Source organism: Schistocerca piceifrons, chromosome 4, assembly GCF_021461385.2.
Source record: "Schistocerca piceifrons isolate TAMUIC-IGC-003096 chromosome 4, iqSchPice1.1, whole genome shotgun sequence".
NCBI lineage: Eukaryota > Metazoa > Arthropoda > Insecta > Orthoptera > Acrididae > Schistocerca > Schistocerca piceifrons.
Window position 1 is genome coordinate 583,360,961 of NC_060141.1, and position 13,201 is coordinate 583,374,161.

At 41.5% G+C, this 13,201-nt stretch overlaps 1 protein-coding gene across 1 annotated transcript in view; it reads right to left on the minus strand.

The window, feature by feature from the left end:
* The window catches only part of LOC124796447 (laminin subunit alpha), a 380,942-nt gene that overhangs the window by 93,562 nt on the left and 274,179 nt on the right, over window positions 1-13,201 (minus strand). Inside the window, exon 40 of the mRNA XM_047260652.1 lies at window positions 6,649-6,836. Within this exon, the coding sequence (XP_047116608.1) occupies window positions 6,649-6,836 (188 nt within the window). The remainder of the gene's footprint in view (window positions 1-6,648; window positions 6,837-13,201) is intronic.

The following is a 13,201-nucleotide window of genomic DNA, read 5'->3' on the forward strand; positions in this document are numbered from 1 at the left end:
AATATATGTGTTAAACTTGTCGTTATAACAATAGTCATGATACAGAGTATAATGTTCTTCTCCGATGCCACCTGCAAGACAAGCTGTCAATAATAAATACTAACTTGTAATCTTGGAAGCATGTTTAACAATTCAGTCTCTGTGTTTGCTGCACCTACATTAGTCACTATTCATTTTTCATTGTATCTGATTTGCTGAAATTTATTGTTACTTGCGGTTATTTATCCTCATAAATTAGTTAATGGTGGTAGAAAGCTTTTTGAACTTATAAAGTAAGTTAACATCTGCTGACAGTTTGTCACAACCAGACAGACACAGAATAGGAAAGGTTTTAAGGGAATTTTCTGATGGTGGCAGTGGTTTTCAACCAACTTCAAGTGAGGATTCAGGCACACGTGATGGCAACTGCAGTGAAGATGATGAGCATATTGATCCAATGGGAGGCAATATGAACAGCAGTGACACATGTAATGAAATTCTTCAACCTCCACTAGTGGTGAGTTGGTATGACTGAAATCTGATAACCTTGGTGTCAACAGACTTGTTCATTTTTAGAATGAGATTTTCACTCTGCAGCGGAGTGTGCGCTGATATGAAACTTCCTGGCAGATTAAAACTGTGTGCCCGATCGAGACTCGAACGCAGGACCTTTGCCTTTCGCGGGCAAGTGCTCTACTATCTGAGCTACCGAAGCACGACTCACGCCCGGTACTCACAGCTTTACTTCTGCCAGTATCTCGTCTCCTACCTTCCAAACTTTACTTTTGTTCATTTTTGTGTCCCCCACCAAAATACATTTGGATCTTAGCAATATGAGCAATAATTAAAATTTCAGACAAAATTCTTTGCGTGGACAAATGAATCATTCAAATTTTATTGTCATTCAGCTCATAAAGCAATAGACAACGTCAAGATAACTTACATTTTTAACATTAATTACTAAATACAATTTAGTTTGGATTACATAAGGGCATCCGCTAGATACAGTGTTGAAAGACAGTATTTTCAGTTTCAAAAAATTCATCTGCTGTGTAGAAAGGATTATTTACTAGTATTCTGTGCAACTTAGCTTTGAAGATATTGACAGGTAACTCTTTTAAATCTACACTCCTGGAAATGGAAAAAAGAACTCATTGACACCGGTGTGTCAGACCCACCATACTTGCTCCGGACACTGCGAGAGGGCTGTACAAGCAATGATCACACGCACGGCACAGCGGACACACCAGGAACCGCGGTGTTGGCCGTCGAATGGCGCTAGCTGCGCAGCATTTGTGCACCGCCGCCGTCAGTGTCAGCCAGTTGCCCGTGGCATACGGAGCTCCATCGCAGTCTTCAACATTGGTAGCATGTCGCGACAGCGTGGACGTGAACCGTATGTGCAGTTGACGGACTTTGAGCGAGGGCGTATAGTGGGCATGCGGGAGGCCGGGTGGACGTACCGCCGAATTGCTCAACACGTGGGGCGTGAGGTCTCCACAGCACATCGATGTTGTCGCCAGTGGTCGGCGGAAGGTGCACGTGCCCGTCGACCTGGGACCGGACCGCAGCGACGCACGGATGCACGCCAAGACCGTAGGATCCTACGCAGTGCCGTAGGGGACCGCACCGCCACTTCCCAGCAAATTAGGGACACTGTTGCTCCTGGGGTATCGGCGAGTACCATTCGCAACCGTCTCCATGAAGCTGGGCTACGGTCCCGCACACCGTTAGGCCGTCTTCCGCTCACGCCCCAACATCGTGCAGCCCGCCTCCAGTGGTGTCGCGACAGGCGTGAATGGAGGGACGAATGGAGACGTGTCGTCTTCAGCGATGACAGTCGCTTCTGCCTTGGTGCCAATGATGGTCGTATGCGTGTTTGGCGCCGTGCAGGTGAGCGCCACAATCAGGACTGCATACGACCGAGGCACACAGGGCCAACACCCGGCATCATGGTGTGGGGAGCGATCTCCTACACTGGCCGTACACCACTGGTGATCGTCGAGGGGACACTGAATAGTGCACGGTACATCCAAACCGTCATCGAACCCATCGTTCTACCATTCCTAGACCGGCAAGGGAACTTGCTGTTCCAACAGGACAATGCACGTCCGCATGTATCCCGTGCCACCCAACGTGCTCTAGAAGGTGTAAGTCAACTACCCTGGCCAGCAAGATCTCCGGATCTGTCCCCCATTGAGCATGTTTGGGACTGGATGAAGCGTCGTCTCACGCGGTCTGCACGTCCAGCACGAACGCTGGTCCAACTGAGGCGCCAGGTGGAAATGGCATGGCAAGCCGTTCCACAGGACTACATCCAGCATCTCTACGATCGTCTCCATGGGAGAATAGCAGCCTGCATTGCTGCGAAAGGTGGATATACACTGTACTAGTGCCGACATTGTGCATGCTCTGTTGCCTGTGTCTATGTGCCTGTGGTTCTGTCAGTGTGATCATGTGATGTATCTGACCCCAGGAACGTGTCAATAAAGTTTCCCCTTCCTGGGACAATGAATTCCGGTGTTCTTATTTCAATTTCCAGGAGTGTATATTTAACTTATTGTACAACGTAAGTCCAAGAACTAAATATGAATTCTGTGACTTGGATAGTCTTTGATATGGTACATCTAAACATGATTTGTTCCTGGTGTTATGGCTATGTACATCCCTTCTTAATGATATATTTGAAATATTGTTCCTAACATACAATAGAACATTATAGATGTACAAGTTTATCACCGTCAGGCATTGCAATTTAACAAACAAGGTTTTACAGTGTTCTAACTTATCTGAGTCGGTTATTATTCTTACTAATTTTTTTTGTAAAAGTAGAATGCCCTTTACGTGACTGCTATTGCCCCGCAATAAGATTTCATATGACATGATACTTTGGAAGAAAGCAAAATATGCTGAACTTATATAACTATTAGGGACATGTCTTTTTAAGTTTCTAATTAAATAGATAACTCTTGAAAGTCTGGCAGATAAATGTTTGACATGTGGTTCCCATGTCAACTTTTGTGACACAGTTATCTGTTTATCAAGAATTACAAAATAGCATGTATGGTGAGAATATTTATATCTATGGGAATCTAATGATGTATTTCTCAATATATGAATCTACAGCACCAAGTTATAGGAAAAGCTAAACATGCGCTATGTACCTGATATTATTTTACATCTGATGAGACCATAAAAGAAACAGACATAAAATATTTGAACACTGACAGCTTACAAGTTTCCTTTCATTGAGATGGAAACTAGGAAACTACGTATCACATTGTCATATGTCATATCCCCAGTGAAAAGAAAGCATCACTACCTAAACCATAGAGAGACTGAACAGAAGAGATGTCATGAACTTTTGTATGAATTTTTATGGTGCTTCATTCTCAATATCAAACAGAAATTCTGTCTGATCACACAAACATAATTTTTTACACTTGTCTCTAACACTCAAGAGTTACAAATTGCACATATTTGGGGTGCACACCAACTCTTATCATCCTATTACAAGCCTTTTAAGGGTTAGATGAACTGACAACCGCAACACAAGAGGTTAAAATAATTTACATATAGAGTGCTGTAGTGTCACAAATTAGTGCTGCTGACATCCATTCTTCTTAATATTTTAAAGTGTTTATGAAACTTATTTCTGCAAATGTGTTTTTTCTTTGTTACTGGAGATGTTATGGGAAAATTATGACACCATAGTTTCATCTTTTACATCTGAGGTGGACTTTCACAGTGACAGATGATACGATCTCTTAGCTGTTGGACAGCAACTGGAAGAATATGACAGACACTTTGTCAAGACATCCTATGTTCTCTGGTATATTAATGGAACAGTTAAAACCATTGGATTTTGTAAACCAGCATTGTAATGTGAAATTCAAAAAAAGGTTAGTGCTCATCTGTCAGTTCATTCCTCTTGTACCACAGAGCACATCAAGAAGGAGAACTTGCATATATGTGGAACGAATCAAAGTATGCCTTAATAAAACACAAAGAAATTATGTAAGCTTAATCTGTATACTGTATTAATAATGAAATTTCACTGTACTGGTTAGTGCTACTCTCACTTACACTATTAAATTTAATACAGTAAATCAGTAAGAAAGCTACTACCTTGAAACAAAAAAAAGCTGCCTTCTCAGTTTTATTATATAGCTGTTGTTTATCTGCTGTTGGTAGCAAAATACTTACTAGATTATAATGGTATTTTAAAGAAAATATTTTCTTACACCTGTAAATACTAAATCCTAGATACAGTACATTACTATTGTACTTGTCATGTAGCTTTATTTGTTTGTTTGTTTGTTTGTTTTATTTGGCCTTCAGAGTCATGTAGCTTTATAACAAACACTCCTGTTTGCTATGTAGCTAATAGAATTTCTACTATCCCTGGATTTAGATATCCAGATGACTTGTAATAAGAGAAGCTTATGAGACATGTTTTTAATTTTCTTTCAAACTGGTAGGGATTCCCAGTTACCTGCTTTATGTTAGACTGGAGCTTTTTAAAAGTTTTCATACCACAGTACATAGTACCATTTGGAACTCTAGACATGGAAGCAAAGTCTACATGAAAATACGTACAGCTGCATGTTGTGCCAGATGTTGGTCTACCTTGCTCTTGAGCATAGTTTGGCAGTGGCCATTCAACCTGATGGATGGCTGGTTGGTAGTCATACCAACACCAAAAGCAGTGCAATGATTGCAGCAGAGCTGGTATATAATATGGCTGCTTTCACAGGCCTGTGATGTAGTAGGATAAGCTGTGCCAGGACGGAATAGAAGTGCTGGTTGGGTGGATTTGGCAGATCTTGCTCCTGGGTGTTCTAAGGGGATATGATTCTTGCGGTAAGGTGTTGGGATTGCGAGTGGCATAAGGATGGACTAAGATGTTGTGGAGGTTGACTGGGTGATGGAACACTACTTTAGGAGGGGTGGAAAGGATCTTGCATAGGATGCCTCTCATTTCAGGGTATAATTCTAGGTAATCAAAGCCCTGGTGAAAGATGTGTTTCACAGTGACCGAAAGGTTGTGTTGTGGGGTGATCACTCTGTTGTAGAAATAATTCAAAAGCCAAGATCGCTTTAAACACTGTTTACTAGATGACCGGTTTCAGCACACTAAAGGTGCCATAATCGGGTCTGAATGTAGCTTAACATGCATAAATCATTTGGATATTGTTGCAGAAATAAAAATTAAAAAACAGCTGCTCTCATGGCCATTCTATTTCATCAGATATATAAAACTGAAGTCACAAGATAAAACTATTTGACACATGACTGCAGCTCAGCTAACAATGGTCGGCCGACCATTGTAAGTCGAGGGTAATGCAAAACGTTTTTTGATATGTGTATATTGTATTGAGGCCTACAGTCCCTCAAAGATGTAAAAAAGTGAAGTTTGTAACTCAATGAAATCAAAATTTGTGCTATATATGTCAAATCTTTTTATACTTGCAAACCCATTCATTAAAACCTAAAGGGTACTTCCACTTGACATAGAATCATGAAATTTTGCACAAACAAATGTTTTACAGCACAAGTACAGAAAAAAAATCAGAAAATTGTTAATTTGTAATTATAGCATATGAAAAGAATATTAGGGTGAATATCTTGCCATTATCAATGCTGATTGTCAGGATCTCGATTTCCAGAATGAATGAGCTGTCCATATATATATATAATTATATCTAAAAAGAAAGATGATGAAACTTACCAAACAAAAGCGCTGGCAGGTCGATAGACACACAAACAAACACAAACATACACACAAAATTCTAGCTTTCGCAACCAATGGTTGCCTCGTCAGGAAAGAGGGAAGGAGAAGGAAAGACAAAAGGATATGGGTTTTAAGGGAGAGGGTAAGGAGTCATTCCAATCCCGGGAGCGGAAAGACTTACCTTAGGGGGAAAAAAGGACAGGTATACACTCGCACACACACACATATCCATCCACACATACACAGACACAAGCAGACATTTGAAATGTCTGCTTGTGTCTGTGTATGTGTGGATGGATATGTGTGTGTGTGCGAGTGTATACCTGTCCTTTTTTCCCCCTAAGGTAAGTCTTTCCGCTCCCGGGATTGGAATGACTCCTTACCCTCTCCCTTAAAACCCATATCCTTTTGTCTTTCCTTCTCCTTCCCTCTTTCCTGACGAGGCAACCATTGGTTGCGAAAGCTAGAATTTTGTGTGTATGTTTGTGTTTGTTTGTGTGTCTATCGACCTGCCAGCGCTTTTGTTTGGTAAGTTTCATCATCTTTCTTTTTAGATATATTTTTCCCACGTGGAATGTTTCCCTCTATTATATTCATATATATATAATTAAATTCATATGAAACCCTCAGTGCATGGGTCCTACTCGTACAGGCCAATTGTTTTTTTTAACTATGAAGCTGTATTATAAAATGTGTAGCAATACAAAACTTACAATTTCCTGCTGTCTCAGTTCCTGCAACTAATAAATGTTTGTGTGAAAGTGATGCTTTAAATTCACAATGATTCACTCATTTTCTCACTCACTTCCTCATTCACCAGTTTAGTAGATCCCATCACGAAGGAGGGCCTTCATGGATGTAGAACATGTGAAGGTATACAAGAAGGACTCAAAGTATACACTGCAAATCCAGCAAAGAACACAAAGAAAACTTACTTATTGACATTGCTCAGCACTGATTCTATATGTTTGTTGAGGCCATCAATTACATCCAGGCGGTCTTTGGCATCTTCAAGTTGTGGTTCGAGTTCCCCCTGAGCCTTATCGAGTGTCTGCCTGGCTTCTTCGAGCAATTCCGTGGAACGAGTTTGTGACAGAGCAGTTCGTTCACCAAGACCATTTGACTGAAATTACATTACTCAAATGAGTACAATATAATTATGCACCTAAAGTGAGAACAACAATTTCACTTAACTATTTCTCTTGACTCTCGCATTCCTATGTTGGCAGGTATAAATGGTGAAAAATATAAAATTCTAATTTACATATACAACTGCTCTCTCCATTGTCTCCTAAATGCTTTCTCTCACTCATGGAATGCTCACTGACAGCTACTGTGTCAGTGAGTACAGTCCCATTTCTCTTGGTGAGGCTGCCTTGAGAGGTCTCACAATAATCCTGACAAACTAGCACTGGCAGTCCAGCTCAGGCTGAGGTAGAAGCTATTCAAACAGAAGACAATGTTACATTGGCTTTTATTAGTTTTAGTGGAAAAAATATTTGGCCCTGTTGTGATGTTTCCCATCATACTGAAAAACTTATTTTTCCATAGATTTGCCTACAAGATAACTGTGCTTTAGCAGCACAGTGAAGAGCATTCTAAGATATGTTGGCATCAGCAGTGCGCAACACATTTTATATCTTTCTGCAGCCATTCACTAGTTATCCACCACAGAACATAGTAGCAATTTTCAATGTTGTTCTTATTCTTCCTTTTTACATTTTGCCTATTTAAAGAGAGTGTTTGAACCTTTCAGTATTCTGATGACTTTTTTTTATTATTTTAGAGCCATTTAACTGTGATATTGCTTGAACTTATAATGCTGAATAGCATTTCAGTTTCTTGATATCCATTCTGTAAATGTGTCTGTAGAATTTCAAGCATATTTTGTCCACTGCATTAGTTACCCTTCATTAGGGTGTAAAAGCCTGCACTGATGCAGTGTCAGTATGGTTATTAATGGATTTGGTATGGTTAATTTAAGGGGCAGAAGAATTCCCTTCTGTCAACACCACATTACTGCCCCCCTCCCCCCAGCACAAATGTGTGTACCCAACAGTAAGCAAATCTGCCAAGTAGATTTGATCCATGACCAACGCACCTCCCTGTCCTGGAAAATACTTCAATAGGCATGGCTATCCAGGTGGGTGTATGAAAATCAATTATAATAACATCAAAATGATATACAATGAACACATTATAACAATGAAACCTTAGAGCTTTTGTACATAAGGCACTAGAAGACAATAACTGGATGTCAGAAAAAGAGATACACAGATGAGTAAATTTGACTGGAGCACTTATGGTAAATTAAATATGGCTTTATACATGTTTCTAATGTGTCTGAAAAGAAACAATTACAATGAGTGTGTATTAACAGTTTTGATTTATGGTAGTGAGGCATCTACATCTATACTCCACATGTCTCTTTATGGTGTGTAGCAGATGATATTTCTAGTAGCACTATATTTTTCCCACATTCCTATTCCATACATGATTCACAAGGGAAAGAAAGATTGTTGGTAAACCTCCATATTAGCTATGATTTTTCTGATTTTATCATTGTGGTCATTTTGAAAACCATATGTGAAAGTAAGTAATATGTCACCCTACTTCTCCTGGAGCATACTTTCAGAATTTCAATAATAAAAGTCTCTGTGATGCATAATGCTTATCTTGTAGCAACTGAAACTGGGGTTTGTTGAGCATCTCCGTAACACTCTTCCACCTCTAATGACCTCACTGTTGACAACAAGTAATGCTCTCATGCAGGATAAATTATCATGTATCTTCACTATCTCCACTATTAATCCACTTTGTGAGGATTCCAGAATAATGAGCAATATTCTAAAATTGGCTGGACAAGTGTTTTGTAAGCCACTGCTTTTATGGATGGATTACAGTTCTCTAATATTATGCAACAATAATGATTTTAAATTCTTCCAATGGATCTTAGTCTGAAATTGCTTTTCTACAAATTGTTTCATGTGATCATCCCACTTTCGGTTACTATTTTTCAGTAGTTCTGTTTCAAATGATTTGCCACCAATAGTGTAATCAAACAGTAGTGGATTTTTCACCCATATATACTCAATACATTACATTTAGTTGCATTCACATTCAACTGAAATTCCCTGCACCAATAACCAATCCTCTGGAAGTCTTTGTGCAATTCACTACAATTTTGTACAACAGAAGATTGCAAAGTAACACACAATAATGTTTCCCTTCCCTAGTATTGCAGCTGGAATGTTGAAATTTCATAACGATATAGTTTGAAGCTTGAGCTACAGAGGATATTTTGTTTTCATGTGCAGCTCTAGAGAGAAGCCTGAACTATGAAACAAACAGGACGCACATGTTACTGTCCTTAACTTGTGAAGAGCAGTGAAGTGTAATTTGATATTTGTGGGCCAAAGGGAATAAATTGAGTGAAATTCACAGGGGCATTCATGGCCTGCATGGGGACAACTTTATGAGCTGTAGCAATGTCTTCAGGTGGTGTGCATACTTCCAAGAGGGCCCTGTAAACATCAGTGATTTGCCACACTCCGGGCAGCTAGTAACAGCTGCAACCCTGCAGAGCATTGGAGCCACTGAGGCAGAAGTTTTGAAGAACCAGCCTGTGCAACTGCAAATCTTGTTGCAGTAGTTCAACATTTCCTGTGGTGCAATGTACAATATTGTTTATTACATATTGAAATTTCGTGAAGTTAGTGCGCACTGGGTGCCTAAGAACCTGACAGACATCCACAGGGGCCAGCAAATGGTGACAGGCTTAGATCACTTAATTCATTATGCCACTGAATGGCATGACTTCCTGAAAGGCATCATCACTGGTGATGAGTCATGGGCATACCACCACGTGCCTAAAACCAAGCACACCTCTGTGGAGTGGAAACATGCTGGTTTCCCAGTATGAAAAAAATTCAAAGTGACTCAATCCGCTAGAGAATTCTTTTGACAGTGTTCTAGGACATGCATGGTGTGTTTATGGTGGTCTTTGCTGTGAATGCTACAGCCTGCATTAAAAACTTGGGTTAAGTTGCATGGTGCCTTCATGACAAATGCCACAACATTAATGCTGTCAAAGTTGAACATCTTCATGAGAATGTTCACCTCCATGCTCCTGATCTCATTTGTGAGGAAATTGTTGAATTTGAGTGGGAGGTGCTCCAGCGTTCACCTTACATATTGGACCTTGCACCATTGGACTTTCATCTGTTTGGTCCCATGAAGAAATTACTAGCCAGCAAATGCTTTCCAACTGATGCGAAAGTGAAATCAGCAGTCCACAGATGTCTTTATTCCAACCAAACAGATTTCTACAAACAGGGCATATTGAATCTGGGACCACAATGTGAGAAATGTGTTGAGAACGTTGGTGACCATTTTGCAAATAGATAAAATATATAAGTCAATTTGTGACTTTATTGTTTTGTCATCTATTACAAATTTTGGCAATAAAATTATTGTACATCACTTTCCGATCTTCCCTCATATTATCCCTACCTCCCTAAACGCAAATGCCTCATCTGTGGATTGTCTCATGGAGCTTCCAACATTATCCAGTAAATTATATTGAAGTAAGTCTTGATGTTCTTCAATTTTTTCCACTAAAAATGACATGCTGAATTATGTCTGCAAGGAAGTCCTGAATTCATTCACAAATCCAGTCCAATACTCAGTAACCCTGTACCGAGCAAGGTGGTGCAATGGTTAGCATGCTGGACTTGCATTTGGGAGGACAATGGTTCAAATACTTGTCTGGTCATACTTTCTGTCGTCACTATTTTAAAATTTGTAATCTATCAAAGAACTGAGGTAAATATGAAACAATGGAAAATTCAGGTACAAATATCTCAAAAATAAAGGAAAAGATAGGTTGTTACTTACCATAAAGAAGACACGTTAAGTTGCTGGCAGGTAGAGTTAAACGACACTTACATAAACTTTCGGCCACAGCCTTCATCATCAAAACAGAAACAAACACCATTCACACACACGAGCAAACACACCTCATGCACACATGACTGCCAACTCCAGCAGCTCAGGCTGGAATGCAACTATCACGTGGGATGCAAGCAGCAGTCTGGAGGGGGAGGGGGAGGGGGAGGGGGAGGGGCAGGGGAAAGGGAAGGGGAAGGTGGAGGGAAAAGGAAAGGGGAAGGGGGAGAAATAGTAGGAATGGGGAGGAGAGACAAACACTGTCTGGTGAAGCACGCAGGGGCTAGAATGCCAACAGCCACAGCATCAGGAGGTTGTGGGGCAGGTGGAGAAAAAAGGAGCTAAAAAGGAGAGGAGTGAAAAAGGAGAGGAGCAGGGAAAGATGGGAGCGCACATAGGCAAACGGCAGCAAAGAAATGGTGTGGAAGATGAGAATTGGGAAGACATGATAGGACAGAAGGTGTGGAAACTGATGGATGTAGGATGTGGGGACAATATGTTATTGTGGTTGAGGCCAGGATAGTTATAGGAGTGGAGATTGTGTTGGAAGGATAATTCCCATCTATCCAGTGGTGTTGGGGAGGGTACAGATGGGTCGAGTAGCAAAGCAGCCATTGAATTCAAGCATAATATGTACAGCTGCATGTTGTGCCACACACTGGTCTACTTTGCTCTTAGCCACAGTTTGGCAGTGGCTATTCATTCGAGTGGACAGCTGGTTAGTAGTCATACCACTGTAAAAAGCTGTACAATGATTGTAGTGGAGTTGGTATATGACATGGCTGCTTTCACAGGTCCCTAATGGGGTAGGAAACTCCTGCGAAAGGACTGGAATAGGACATGCTAGGTGGGTGGATTGGGGAGATCTTGCACCTGGGCCTTCCACAAGGATACAATCCTTGTGGCAAGGGGTTGGGATTGGAGTGGCACAGGGATAGGCTAGAATGTTGTGGAGGTTGGCTGGGTGATGGAACATCACTTTAGGAGGGGTGGAAAGGACCTTGGGTAGGATGTCCCTCATTTCAGGGCATGATAATAATGTGTTTCAGTTGTTCCTGTGGTCTTGAGTGATGAAGGGAGCACTCCTTTGTGGCTGGTTCTTGGGAGTTGTGGGAGGATTAGGGGTGTGAGGGGAAATGGCATTGGAGATCTGTTTGTGGACTATGTCTAGGTGAAGTGCCTGTCTGTGAAGCGTTTGGTCAGATCCTCAGGATACTGAGCATTGCTGATACACCATCTGTGGGTGGCCAAGTTGTATACGAGGGATTTTGTGGTGTGAAAGAGATGACAGCTGTTGAACTGCAGGTACTGTTGGTGGTTGACAGGTTTAAAGTGGACAGACTTACGGATGGAGCCATCAGAGAGGAGGGGGTCAATATCTATGAAGGTGGCAGACTGGGTTGAGGAGGACTAGGTGAAGTGGATGGGAGAGTAGGTTTTGAGGTTGTGAAGGAACGAAGATACGGTGTCTTGGCCCTGGGTCCAGAACGTGAAGATATCATCAATTGACTTGAACCAGACTAGGGGTTGGGCATTTCGGTTGATAGGAAGGTCTCCTCTAGATGGCCCATAAACATGATGGTACAGGAAGGTGCCATGTGGGTGCCCAGGGCTGTACCATGGATTTGTTTGTACTCCTTCCCTTCAAAGGAGAAATAGTTGTGCATTAGGATAAAGTTTGTAAGGTGTATGAGGAATGGGTAGTGGGTTTGTAATCTGTGGGACAGTGTTCAATAGTAGTAAGACCTTGGGCATAAGGGATGCTGGTGTATAGGGAGATGGTGTCAACAGCGATGAGTAGGGATCCAGGAAATAAAGGGCAAGGGATGGGGATTTTAGCATGTAGAAGGTGCGTGTCGAGGGAAATGGATTCAGGGGAGAGGTTCTGGGAAGGGCCTAAAGCTTTAAGCAGGGATTGGAGGTTGTGTTGGACATCTGGGATGGGATATTTCTGGCAGAGTTTATAGATGGAGGATTCACATAATTGGTGGAGGCCTTCTGCCAGGTAGTCACCGTGATTCATAACAACAATGGTGGAACCTTTGTCTGCAGGTAGGATGATTAGATCAGGATTTGCTTTGAGGTTGTGAATCACTATTATTTCTTCTACTGAAAGGTTGGCGTTCTGAGGAAGGGACCTGGGGAAGGATGGTGAAGCTGGTATGGAATTCCTGGAAGGTGACCAGTGGGTGGTTAGATTGGGGGGGGATCGTGATTGGACCATGCAACTGTAAGAGCCATGGTTCAGTGGTGGAATTAGGGTAGGTTTTGTTGGACGGATTAACAGCAAAGAAGTGCTTTCACTGCAAGGATCGACAGAAAGCAAGTAGGTCTTTGAAAAGTCCAGCATGGTGAGATTTGGGTGTAGGGCTAAAGGTGAGGTCTTTGGGTAGGACTGAAACTTCTGTAGGGCTGAGGGTTTTTGGTGGAAAGGTTAACAACAGTGTTACGGGAATGTTTTGGCTCTGGATTTGATGGAGAGTTACTAGGGAATTTTGGGGGATGTGGCAAGTTGAAAAGGTCAGCTAGACAAGGTTTAGG